General features: G+C 46.4%; 1 protein-coding gene across 5 annotated transcripts in view; it reads left to right on the forward strand.

The window, feature by feature from the left end:
* The window catches only part of D2HGDH (D-2-hydroxyglutarate dehydrogenase), a 179528-nt gene that overhangs the window by 69371 nt on the left and 96717 nt on the right, over positions 1-13440 (forward strand). For all 5 annotated transcript variants that reach the window (XM_063915842.1, XM_063915844.1, XM_063915846.1 and 2 more), the window contains one exon: positions 12210-12349. In XM_063915842.1, coding sequence (XP_063771912.1) covers positions 12210-12349 — 140 coding nt within the window. The remainder of the gene's footprint in view (positions 1-12209; positions 12350-13440) is intronic.

Raw genomic sequence — 13440 nt, forward strand, 5'->3', positions numbered from 1 at the left:
CTCTAAGAAGGGACCTGCTCCAGCAGGGACCCTGTCTGTTCCAAGACTTACCGCGGCTGCGTTTGACGGCATGGCGGTTGAACGCCGGATCCTGAAGAAAAAGGCATTCCGGATGAAGTCATCCCTACCCTGATCAAAGCCAGGAAGGATGTAACCGTACAGCATTATCACCGTATTTGGCGTAAATATGTTGCGTGGTGCGAGGCCAGGAAGGCCCCTACAGAGGAATTTCAACTGGGTCGTTTCCTGCATTTCCTACAAACAGGACTGTCTATGGGCCTAAAATTAGGGTCCATTAAGGTTCAAATTTCGGCCCTGTCGATTTTCTTCCAGAAAGAACTGGCTTCAGTTCCTGAAGTTCAGACGTTTGTCAAGGGGGTACTGCATATACAGCCTCCTTTTGTGCCTCCAGTGGCACCTTGGGATCTCAATGTAGTTTTGGGGTTCCTAAAATCACATTGGTTTGAACCACTCACCACTGTGGACTTAAAATATCTCACATGGAAAGTGGTAATGCTGTTGGCCCTGGCTTCAGCCAGGCGTGTCTCAGAATTGGCGGCTTTATCCTATAAAAGCCCTTACCTAATTTTTCATACGGACAGGGCAGCATTGAGGACTCGTCCTCAATTTCTCCCTAAAGTGGTTTCAGCTTTTCACTTGAACCAGCCTATTGTGGTACCTGCGGCTACTAGGGACTTTGAGGACTCCAAGTTGCTGGACGTAGTCAGGGCCCTGAAAATATATGTTTCCAGGACGGCTGGAGTCAGAAAATCTGACTCGCTGTTTATCCTGTATGCACCCAACAAGCTGGGTGCTCCTGCTTCTAAGCAGACTATTGCTCGTTGGATTTGTAGTACAATTCAGCTTGCACATTCTGTGGCAGGCCTGCCACAGCCAAAATCTGTAAAAGCCCATTCCACAAGGAAGGTGGGCTCATCTTGGGCGGCTGCCCGAGGGGTCTTGGCTTTACAACTTTGCCGAGCTGCTACTTGGTCAGGGGCAAACACATTTGCAAAATTCTACAAATTTGATACCCTGGCTGAGGAGGACCTGGAGTTCTCTCATTCGGTGCTGCAGAGTCATCCGCACTCTCCCGCCCGTTTGGGAGCTTTGGTATAATCCCCATGGTCCTTACGGAGTTCCCAGCATCCACTAGGACGTCAGAGAAAATAAGAATTTACTTACCGATAATTCTATTTCTCGTAGTCCGTAGTGGATGCTGGGCGCCCATCCCAAGTGCGGATTGTCTGCAATACTTGTACATAGTTATTGTTACAAAAATCGGGTTATTATTGTTGTGAGCCATCTTTTCAGAGGCTCCTCTGTTATCATGCTGTTAACTGGGTTCAGATCACAGGTTGTACGGTGTGATTGGTGTGGCTGGTATGAGTCTTACCCGGGATTCAAAATCCTTCCTTATTGTGTACGCTCGTCCAGGCACAGTATCCTAACTGAGGCTTGGAGGAGGGTCATAGGGGGAGGAGCCAGTGCACACCAGGTAGTCCTAAAGCTTTACTTTTGTGCCCAGTCTCCTGCGGAGCCGCTATTCCCCATGGTCCTTACGGAGTTCCCAGCATCCACTACGGACTACGAGAAATAGAATTATCGGTAAGTAAATTCTTATTATATAGCACCATCATATTCCATTGCACTTTACAATTTGGCAATGACATCTTATCACTCTAGGCCCCTCTACCCCTTACTGGAACTACCAAACTTGTCCTCCTCCACTCCAGTCTCTGTGGATGAAGTATGTACTCTCCTATCACCCTCCACCTGCCTCCTTGACCCCATTCCCTCTGTCCTCCTCAGACGCACGCTCCCACATTGCCCACCTGGTCAACTTATTTCTCACCTCCACACCTTCCCTTCATCCTTCAAGCATTTTTTTCACCTTCCTCATTTATAAGAAAAACTCTCTTCACCCCTCCTTGCACGCTAACTACCATCCCATCTCTCTTTCCTCCTTTGCTACTATAGTGGGTGGTGTACAATCACCTCACCATCTTCCTCTCCTCCCACTACCTCCTATATCCACTCCAATCTGGCTTTTGGTTTTTCATTTCACCAAAACTGTCCACAATAAGCTCACCGATGACCACATCACAACTGAATCCAAAGGTCAGTTCTCTATTCCTGTAGCCAGTAACCTCATAGTGGCTTTTGACACTGTTGACACCCCTTCTTCTCAAACCCCTCCATGCCATTGGATATTATGACTCAATTCTCTAATGGTTTGCCTCCTTCTTGTTCAGCCTCTGCTTTATCTACATCCACCTCCACACTACCTCAGCTTCCTCCTTCATGTAGGAGTTCCCCAGGGTTCTGTCCTCGGCCCCTCTCTCTTTACTCTCTACACATCCTCAATTAGCAACCTTATCAGTACCTTTGGAAATTGCTACCACCTCTATGCTAATTATTGCGATCACCTCTATGCTGATAATACAATTTCCCAATCTTTGCTTGACCTCTATCCCAGTCTTTTCCTGCGTCACCTCCTCTCAGCCATTTTATCCTGGATGGCACAGTACTTCCTGAAATGCAATATTTCTAAAACTGGTCTCATTGTCTATCCCCCAGCCAATACCCTATCTTCTCCCATGTATTCCCTCTCTGTTAACAATGTCTCAATTTTCCATTCCTGAAGTCCTTGGTGTAGGTGTCACCCTTGAATCTGCTCACCCATACACAAATGCAGGACCTTTCACAATCCTGCTATTTCCACCTGCAATATTTATGCAATTGGCGTCTTCCTCAGGATGATACTACAGGTTGAGTATCCCATATCCAAATATTCCGAAATACGGAATATTCCGAAATACGGAATTTTTTCAGTGAGACTGAGATAGTGAAACCTTTGTTTTCTGATGGCTCAATGTACCCAAACTTTGTTTAATTCACAAAGTTATTAAAAATATTGTATTAAATGTCCTTTAGGCTGTGTGTATAAGGTGTATATGAAACATAAATGAATTGTGTGAATGTACACAAACTTTGTTTAAGGATCAAAGTTATTAAAAATATTGGCTAAAATTACCTTCAGGCTGTGTGTATAAGGTGTATATGAAACATAAATGTATTCTGTGCTTAGCATTAGGTCCCATCACCATGATATCTCATTATGGTATGCAATTATTCCAAAATACAGAAAAATCCGATATCCAAAATACTTCTGTTCCCAAGCATTTTGGATAAGGGATACTCAACCTGTAATATTCTCATTCATGCCCTCTTCATTTTGCTTCCTCATTTACTGTAATCTGCTTTTGCCTGGCCTTCCTAACTCCCACCTTGTTTCACTCCTGCCTGGCCTTCCTAACTCCCACATTTCCCCTATCCTGCCAGGTCTTCCTATCTCACACCTTGTTCCTCTCCGGCTTCCTGACTCTTGCACCACTCCTGCATGGCCTTTCTAACTACCACCTTTCCCCTCTCATTCCTGACCTTCTTAACTCCCACCTTGCTCCTCTCCTGCCTGTCCTTACTCCCACCTTGCCCCTCTCCTGCCTGGCCTTACTCCCACCTTGTCCCTCTCCTGCCTGGCCTTCCTAACTCCCACCTTGCTACTCTCCTGGCTAGCCTCCCTAACTCGCAACTTGCCCCTCTCCAGTCTGTCTGCTGCCCACCTCATTTTCTCTATTGTCGCTCTACATCTGCTGCACTTGTCTTCCAGTCACTCCATTGACCCTTTATACCACTCACAATTAAAATCAAACTCCACTCACTGTACCATCCTATTTGCTCTGCTAATGGTTGCTGCTTTGTCTACTCCCTGATCGCCACCTTCCACTCTTGTATTTCTCCAAAGCTGCTACTAACCCAAGCTGCTACTAACCTCTGGAATGCCCTCCCACGCTCCCTTAAGGCCCATACACATTAGACGATGTTGCTCTGTGAGCGACATCGTCTAATGTTTTCCCCTCCCGGGCCGGCCGGCACACACTGAGCGATATGACCGCTCATATCGCTCAGTGACATCACGCCTCCGCCAGCCCTGCATGAAGGTCGTGGACGACAGTCCACATCCTTCATGCATGCCCTACCGACAGCGACGATCGTTGCCGACCCGCGGGGCCGCGCATCGGTCATCGCTGGCGACATACACACTTGACGATAAAATGAGGAACGTCGCTCAAGGAGGGGGAAAATGGGCGACGTCGCTCATTTTATCGTTAAGTGTGTATGAACCTTTAGACTTTCATCCATCCTGCTAGCCTTCAAGTGTGACCTTGAAACATTTGTTTCAATTCTAGCGTAGCACCTCTTTCATAACTCTGTAGTCTCTGCCCTCTTCTCTCTGTTGTTTCCACACAGATTCCTTATATATTGTAAGATCATGTAAGCAGGGACCTCTCCTCTCTGTCTACTCTACATAATTATGCTAAATTACTTTTATTATGTATCTGTGAATTAGTCTGTACACATATTTATGGCAGTTTTAACCCTTCTATGGTGCTATGGAACCCATGTGGTGCCTTCTAAATAAAATATATTTTCTCTGGCTGGGTCCACAGGATTATCCACAGGATAACATTGGGATATTGTCGAGCGACAGCGAAAATGGCACCAACACGGTCACGAGCTTTCTGGCCTCCCAGGATGCATTGGGGCCTTCACCATATAGTCCCGCCCACTGACTCGGTCAGATCAGTTTTTTGCTTGGTGCGGCAGGAAGCCGCATGGTCATAGGGCTGCTGTGAGAGCAGCCTCAAGCTTTTATTATTTTATTTTTATAGACTTACTATATTGTTTTTTTGAGCGACTTATCTTAACAGCGTCTTAAACGCATTCTAGAAAGGGTCGCTCCAACAACTCCCCACCGGGTCGCAACAACGCTTACCTTCGGGTATCAGTGCTGTCTCGACGGGCGTCTGTGTCGGATGTTCTAGCAGGTCCAGCAGACGTAACCAGGCTGTGGCTGGAGCATGGGGAGACGGTGAGTCTATGGACTTCCTCTTACTAGAGGGGTCAGGACACAGCTACACTGATTTTGGTGGAGACTACAAACAGTGTGTTGATGCGCCGAACATCTGGAGTGCGACAGCGCTACGCTCCGGGGATCATAGGCGTCAGGACTAGGTAGAGGCCGCGATCCTGGGAGTTTAAGTCAACAGGGGGATTCAGACGCTCTCCTGGCCGTCCCTCCTCCGAGTTTATGGCCAGTTCCCGCGTGTTTCTCGTTTCATGAACTAAATGACCTCACTTCCGGCTCAGACGCTATCACGAGGGACTCGGTCGCAGCTTAGACGCTGCGGTTGTGTACACTGGAGATAAACCCGCCCAGACCGAGTCGCAGGCCTTAGCGTCTGCATACACGTGGAAGTCGCTCAGCGTCCGTGTCCGTTGGTGAGCGTCCGTGTCCGTTATCAGTTATCAAGTGCGGCAGTGTACACCAGTAGCGTCTGAATCCACTCAGCGTCTTACGAGCGTATTTGCTTGGATATGGAAGTGTGGTGAGTCTCCCTGTATCCCGCTCTACGGAGGCAGGGTATACAGTACTAAAAATTCTCTACTTCTTAGTATGCATTGTTAATTTTTAGTACCTATTGCATATGAGACCTGTATATTACTGTGTTTTCTGCATGCTATGTTGAAAAAAGAACCAGTTTAAAACAGAAGTACAATTTTCCTACTTATGTATAAGTTGTTATGGAGGTTGTATTCTCATATGGCAATGTCTAATGCTTTAACATGTGACTGACTGCTAGTATGTGTGCTGACTTTTCTGTGTAATGTCAGTCCTGTTCTGACCCTCAAATCAGGTGCACTGTGGTCAGATTGATCTCACCTCTATATACTGACATATAGGGTGATTTTCATTCACAAATTGTGTAGTCAATAACAGGTTAATACCATGTCTGTGAGCGGCAAAAGTGATGAGGAGAATTTATCAAGCACTCCTACAGCCCTAACATGCTTATCTTGTAAGTCAGGGGTAATTGATATGAATCAATTGGTCACTTATGAGGGTTTGTGTGCAAACTGTTTCGCTTTTCAGCGAATTAAAAAACAGGAGTTGATTCAACCACCAACACAGCCACCATGGAATATGTTCGCAAAGACTCTGTCTTCAGTTGCGGACAGGTTAGCTCCGGTAGCACCACCTCAAGGGTTAGGTTACACTATGAACCCATACATGCAGCTCCCTTCCTATGGTTTGGTTCCAGTGGCCTCTACAAGCAACCAAGGGACAGGTAAGACTAAGACAGATACGTCTGTGTGGCAGACTACACAAGATGATACAATAGATTCGACTCAGTATGATGATCAGTCGCAGAGCTTTAGTTCAGAAGATGTAGCTGAACTTATTAATGCTGTGAAGGCTGTTCTCTCGTTGGAAGAGCCAGCCAAGACAGTGTTAAAAGCTAAAGCGCTTGTATTTAAACGAACAAAATCAGTGAAAGCTGAATTCCCAGCGTCAGATGAGCTTACGGAAATGATGGAGGAGTCTTGGGCAGCACCCAGTAAAAAGTATAAGATTCCTAAGAGATGGGATTCTTATTATCCATTTCCTGCTGTGGATTGTTCGAAAAGAGAAGTTCCTCCAAAAGTAGATGCACATGTTCTGCGACTCGTGCATAAATCTGCTTTACCACTGTCATCTACCTCATTGAATGATGTCACAGACAGAAGGGTAGAGAGCCTGTTGAAAAATATTTTATCTCTAGTAGGAGCAGTGGTAAGACCTGCTGTGGCTTCGGCCTGGGTAGCAAAGGCAATGGGCGAATGGATAGAGGAACTAGAGAATGACATCCCTTCTCCTACTAGGGAGCAAGAGGATCGTTTTTGCCGTTTAAGACAATCTGCCCAGTATTTGGAAGAAGCAGCAAATGATGTAGACACAGTTGCTTCTAAAGCTTCAGCCTTGACAGTAGTCGCTCGCAGAGCAGTTTGGCTACGGACCTGGAAGGCAGATGTGGAGTCCAAGAAAGAATTGGAAGCATTGCCTTTTGTCGGTAATATATTATTTGGAAAACCTTTATCGGATATCCTACAATCAGAGGCTGAATCGAAAAAGGTCAGATTTCTGGCTGCTTATAACCCTAAGTCCAAGGGTTTAAAATTTCGCTCATTTCGTTGGCAAAGCAAAGCGAGAGCTAAAGATGAGCCCAAGCAACCCCAGTTTAAATCCAGGGGTAGGAAGCAGTGGGCTAGCAAAAAGCCAGCTTCCAAACCTGAACAGAAACCGTCAGCCTGAAGAGACGGGCCTCCGCCTGGAGGATTCCAGGGTTGGGGGCCGACTCCTTCTTTTTGCACACATATGGCAACAGTCAACAGCAGATGCTTGGGTGCAGAAGGTAGTATCTCAGGGGTATGGGTTCCCATTCAGGAGGCCGCCTCCTCAAAGATTTTTTTGCACCAGCCCGTCTCGTATGGAGTCGAAGGCCAATGCCCTGCAAGAAGCAGTCCAAAAATTACTGCAGTCAGGTGTGATTGTCCCAGTACCTCCATCACAAAGGGGACAGGGGTTTTACTCCAATCTATTTCTAATCCAGAAGCCAAATGGGTCATATCGACCAATTCTAAATCTGAAAATGTTGAACAAATAGATATGGATTCCGAAGTTCCACATGGAGATGTTACGCTCCATAATGTTGGCTATGGAACCGGGAGATTACATGGTATCCCTGGATGTACGGGATGCTTACCTGCATGTGCCTATAGCACTGTCGCATCAGTGTTACCTCTGGTTTGCCATCCTCCAGGAACATTTCCAGTTCCAAGCTCTGCCTTTCGGGCTAGCTACAGCACCCAGGGTGTTTACCAAGATCATGGTGGTTATGGCAGCTTGTCTGCGCAAACAGGGGATAAGAATATTCCCATATCTAGACGACCTGTTAATCTTAGCACAGTCGCAAGATTTACTGTTGAGCCATCTTCAACAGACGATAGTTTGTTTACAGAGACACAGGTGGCTCATAAATTGGGAAAAGTCGTCTCTGAATCCATCACAGCGGATGGTTCATTTGGGAGCCATATTAGATTCAGACCTACAGAAAGTTCTCTTACCAGAGAAAAAGATAGTCAAGGTGCAGGTCATGGCTCAGGAAGCGTTGCACGCCCAGACAATGTCAGTCCATGCAGCGAAGCGACTGTTGGGTCTGATGGTATCAACCTTCGACATGGTGCAATATGCGCAATTCCACTCCAGACCATTGCAGCACCTTATTCTGACCAAATGGAACGGAAATCATCAGACGATAAAGAAGCAGATGATAAAGATTCCAGTAAAGTTAAAAAGGTCTCTAGCGTGGTGGCTACAGACAGACCATTTAAACAAGGGGAGACCCTTTTGGATAAAAGAGTGGCAAGTCCTGACAACAGATGCCAGCCTGCAGGGCTGGGGGGCGGTACTCGGAAGCCTATGGTTCCAAGGAAAGTGGACCGCAAGGGTAAGTCGCCTGCCAATAAATCTGTTAGAAATAAGGGCCATTTACTTGGCTCTGGTTCAGGCAATGGACAATCTACAAGGAAGACCAGTCCAGATCCACTCAGACAATGCGACAGCAGTAGCATACCTCAATCATCAAGGAGGAACTCACAGCAAGAGACTGATGGAGGAAGTAACTCCCATTCTAAAATGGACAGAACTCCATCTCCCAGCATTGTCAGCAGTATTTGTCCCGGGTGTACTAAACTGGGAAGCTGATTTTCTCAGTCGACACAGCATTCAGGAAACCGAATGGGCACTACACCCAGAAGTGTTTAAGACACTTGTGAACAGATGGGGTCTACCAGAGATAGACCTTATGGCGTCTCGTCTAAACAACAAAGTTCCAAGGTACGGATCGAGAACAAGGGACCCAGGAGCGGTCCTTGTAGACACACTGTCAGTAGAATGGAGGTTTCAGCTGGCGTATCTGTTCCCGCCAATATCTCGGTTACCCAGAGTAGTGAGAAAGATAAAATAGGCAAAAGGAGCAATCATTCTAATAGCTCCAGCTTGGCCAAGAAGGTATTGGTACACAGATCTGTTGAGAATGTCCATGGAAGCACCGATACTGCTCCCTCAACATCCAGATCTGCTAATGCAGGGTCCTTGTTGTCACAGTCATCTGGATCGCCTGTCTTTGACGGCGTGGCTGTTGAAACCTCTATCTTAGAGGCTAAAGGTTTTTTGGAAACAAGTAATCCAAACTATGCTTAGAGCAAGAAAGCCTTCTTCGGCCCGTGTGTATCATAGAATATGGCAAGCCTATATTCCTTGGTGTACTGGAAAAAATTTAAATCCGAGATCTTTTAAAGTAGCTAGGATTTTGGACTTCCTTCAGGCAGGATTGGATAAAGGGTTGAAAGTTGCTTCCTTGAGGGTTCAAGTTTCAGCGTTAACTGTATGGTTTCAGCAGAAGATTGCTGATTTACAGGATGTACGTACATTTTTTCAAGGAGTAGTACATATTCAACCTCCATTTGTTCCTCCTGCAGCTCCCTGGGATTTGAATTTAGTTCTTAAATTTTTCTAGGGTCCTTTGTTTGAACCACTTGAGAGAGCAGATCTTAAGTGGTTAACGGTTAACTTCTTTTTTTACTGGCAATGGCGTCAGCCAGAAGAGTGTCCAGATTTAGGAGCATTATCATGTAAGTCTCCTTTCCTAAGTTTTTTTCCAGACAGAGCAGTTCTCAGAACGAGATCTAGCTATATCCTCCAAAGGTGGTATCAAAGTTTCACCTGAATGAAGAGATTGTAGTCCCAGCTTTTCAGGTATCGGGACTATCTGCGGGAGAAGCGTCGCTGGACGTTGTCCGGGCTTTAAGAATCTATATAGATCGTACTAGTGCCATCAGGAAAACAGATTCTCTCTTCATCCTCTACGGATTCCATAGAAGAGGATGGCCTGCTAGTAAACAGACGCTGGCGAGATGGCTCCGAATGGTAATATCAGAAGCTTATTCTCATGCAGATCTCCCTATTCCGGCTAATGTCTCTGCACACTCTACACGTAAGGTAGGTTCTTCTTGGGCAGCACAACAGGGTGCTTCAGCAGAACAGATATATAGGGCAGCCACATGGTCTTCCATACGCACATTCATTAGACATTATGCCTTGGATACTTTTGCCTCTCATGACGCAGACTTCGGGCGAAAGGTCCTCCTGTGCAATCAGGAGCGTCCCCACCACTAAAATGGCTTTGGGAATCCCAATGTTATCCTGTGGATAATCCTGTGGACCCAGCCAGAGAAATGTATACGTTATGGTAAGAACTTACCGTTGATAACGTGATTTCTCTTATGTCCACAGGTATCCACAGGGATCCCACCCTGACGCATCTGATTTGAGGATCTAGACAATCGCTAAACCTCCTCCTTCTTGTATGGAAGGGTGTGCATGTATGTTCTTATTGCCTAAACAGGTCTCTGTCTGATGTTCCTGCCTAAAATCGCTGTGGAAAGAACTGATCTGACTGAGTCAGTGGGCGGGACTATATGGTGAAGGCCCCAATGCATCCTGGGAGGCCAGAAAGCTCGTGACCATGTTGGTGCCATTTTCGCTGTCGCTCGACAATATCCCAATGTTATCCTGTGGACATAAGAGAAATCACGTTATCAACGGTAAGTTGTTACCATAACGTATATATCAATCCACAGTCTTCTGCTCTTAAAGTATTTTCCCAGCGAGGCAGGTACAGTATATATCACTTTCTTGGTTTCCAGTAAGCCACACAGACACTCCCTGCTGTTATACGAGTGCAATGCAGGTTCTCTCCTGCCATTTTCACTTGCGGGCTCTTGGTGTCACCTTTCACACATTTCCACACACAGCTCTTACTCTTACTAGTGTTGCTTTCCTAAGCATGGATGACTCCTCAATTGGGGTGTAGTATGGTATGCCGGCGGCCGGGCTCCCGGCGACCAGCATACCGACGCCGGGAGCCCGACCGCCGGCATACCGACACCATGGCGAGCACAAAGGAGCCTCTTGCGGGCTCGCTGCGCTTGTCACGCTATGGGCACGGTGGCGCGACACTATTTTATTCTCCCTCCAGGGGGGTCATGGACCCCCACGAGGGAGAATATATGCCGGTATACTGTGCGCCGGGATCCCGACATTCGGCAAACTGAGGACCACCCCTCAAATGTTTGTCTGCCTCTCTTTGCTCCCCTCTCAAGATGCTTCTCACCCAGTCTGACACTTTTTTCCCCCACTTTTGTTTAGGGATATTATGTTGCCTTCTCCCCCTTCTCACTCCTCTGCTCTACATACACACTGTACTGGACTTCTCAAACAGGAATACTTTGCATATGCAGCCTACCTTTCCCTCTTATACTGTAGGGTCTTCACAACTCTTTCACTATGGAACTCTACTGTTTAGGGGAAATAATTTTCTCTAATATAGTGACACTGGACCCCTGCCTCACTTGCTGCTGGGGTCTTTTTATATGGGAGCTGCAGTCATCCCCCCCCCCTCTCAGGTATCATGGCCACTAACCCTAATCTCCAATAGCTTGGACCCTCATGTAAGGCCACAGACCCACTGCCTGGGCATCTGGGGAACCTGGGACCTTTTCCCTTCCTGTCTCGGTCCATAACTATGGTTTTACTCTTTTATTTACAGGAAACACTTTTGTTTATAGACTTATAGACATGTTACCTGCCAGAACAATTCACTTTTGTGTACCGCCACTCTGTTACACCTCCTACTAATTATATGGCTAGCCCTGTATCGCTGTCCTCTTGTTCTGAAACCCATGCGTTGGCACTACCCTATGCTACCCTCCAACGGCTATATCTAATGCCAGAGGGCGTGTTACACCATCTTGAAGTTCTAATAAACCTATTTAAAATGATAGTTTTAGAACAAAATTTTGTCTCTTTTCATACATATCTTATTGCATGGGGAGAAAAGCAATTTTCCATCTATGTGTATTACTAATGCCATGAAGTAACAACAAAGATGGGAGAACAAACATTAATTTGTTTGTTGGTCTGTATTAGAAATTGCTTTCATATGAAGACATATGGACTCCACCATTTTTTACTTACAAGACATTCTTTTTATTGTATTTAAGATATGTTTTGTTTCCCTTTATACAGTTAAATGTTAGACAGAAATTCATATGAAATGATAGATATTATTAATTATTCCTAACGTTGATCACTTTTATTAGATAGTGATCAGGGCAGAAAAATACCCCAATATTAAAATTTCAATTGTCCTTACTCCTTATTCAATGATTTCCTTTTACAGTCCTTTTGTTTGTGTCAACAGGTATTGCAATGAAAGAAGCCTGGCTGTAACTCCTCAGGGAGGAAATACTGGCCTAGTTGGGGGCAGTGTCCCTGTTTTTGATGAGATCCTTATCTCAAGTGTACTTATGAACCAGGTGATCAGTTTTAATGATGTTTCAGGTGAGTGAATTCTTTCTCTTAATTCACAGATCTTGTCCTTATGATCCATTTCTTCTAGATGTAATGAATCCTAGTCTGATGGATTGATGGGATGCTGTAGTTCTCGCAAATGCTTGGCTAATTCTTGCTGATGTTTGGCTTAAATAATAATTTCTCTTACGTCCTAGAGGATGCTGGAGACTCCGTAAGGACCATGGGGTATAGACGGCTCCACAGGAGACATAGGCACTCTAAAGACTTTAGAATGGGTGTGCACTGGCTCCTCCCTCTATGCCCCTCCTCCAGACCTCAATTAGATCCTGTGCCCAGAGGAGACTGGGTGCATTGCAGGGGAGCTCTCCTAAGTTTCTCTGAAAAAGACTTTTGTTAGGTTTTTTATTTTCAGGGAGCACCGCTGACAACAGGCTCCCTGCTTCGAGGGACTGAGGGGAGAGAAGCAAACCTACTTAAATGATAGGCTCTGCTTCTTAGGCTACTGGACACCATTAGCTCCAGAGGGTCGGAACGCAGGTCTCACCCTCGCCGTTCGTCCCAGAGCCGCGCCACCGTCCTCCTCACAGAGCCGGAAGATAGAAGCTGGCTGAGTATAAGAAGAAAGAAGACTTCAAAGGCGGCAGAAGACTTCAGATCTTCACTGAGGTAACGCGCGGCGGTAACGCTGCGCGCCATTGCTCCCTCAAGTACACACACAGCAGGCACTGTAAGGGTGCAGGGCGCAGGGGGGGCACCCTGGGCAGCAATATTAACCTCAAAGGGACACTGGTAGATGAATTAGATACTGCAGAGGCGGTATATTAACAAACCCCCGCCAGTATAAATAATTTGAGCGGGACCGAAGCCCGCCGGTGAGGGGGCGGAGCTTGATCCTCCAGCGCTAACCAGCGCCATTTTCTCCACAGCACACTGCAGAGAAGCTGGCTCCCCGGACTCTCCCCTGCTGAACACAGTCACATAGGGCGAAAAAGAGGGGGGGGGGGGGGCACATTTAATTGGCGCAGTGAGTGTATTTATATATTTTTATAAAAGCGCTGTAATAACTGGGATTCTATTCCAGGGTCCGGAGGCGCTGGGTGTGTGCTGGCATACTCTCT

Source organism: Pseudophryne corroboree, chromosome 4 (genome assembly GCF_028390025.1).
Source record: "Pseudophryne corroboree isolate aPseCor3 chromosome 4, aPseCor3.hap2, whole genome shotgun sequence".
Lineage (NCBI taxonomy): Eukaryota > Metazoa > Chordata > Amphibia > Anura > Myobatrachidae > Pseudophryne > Pseudophryne corroboree.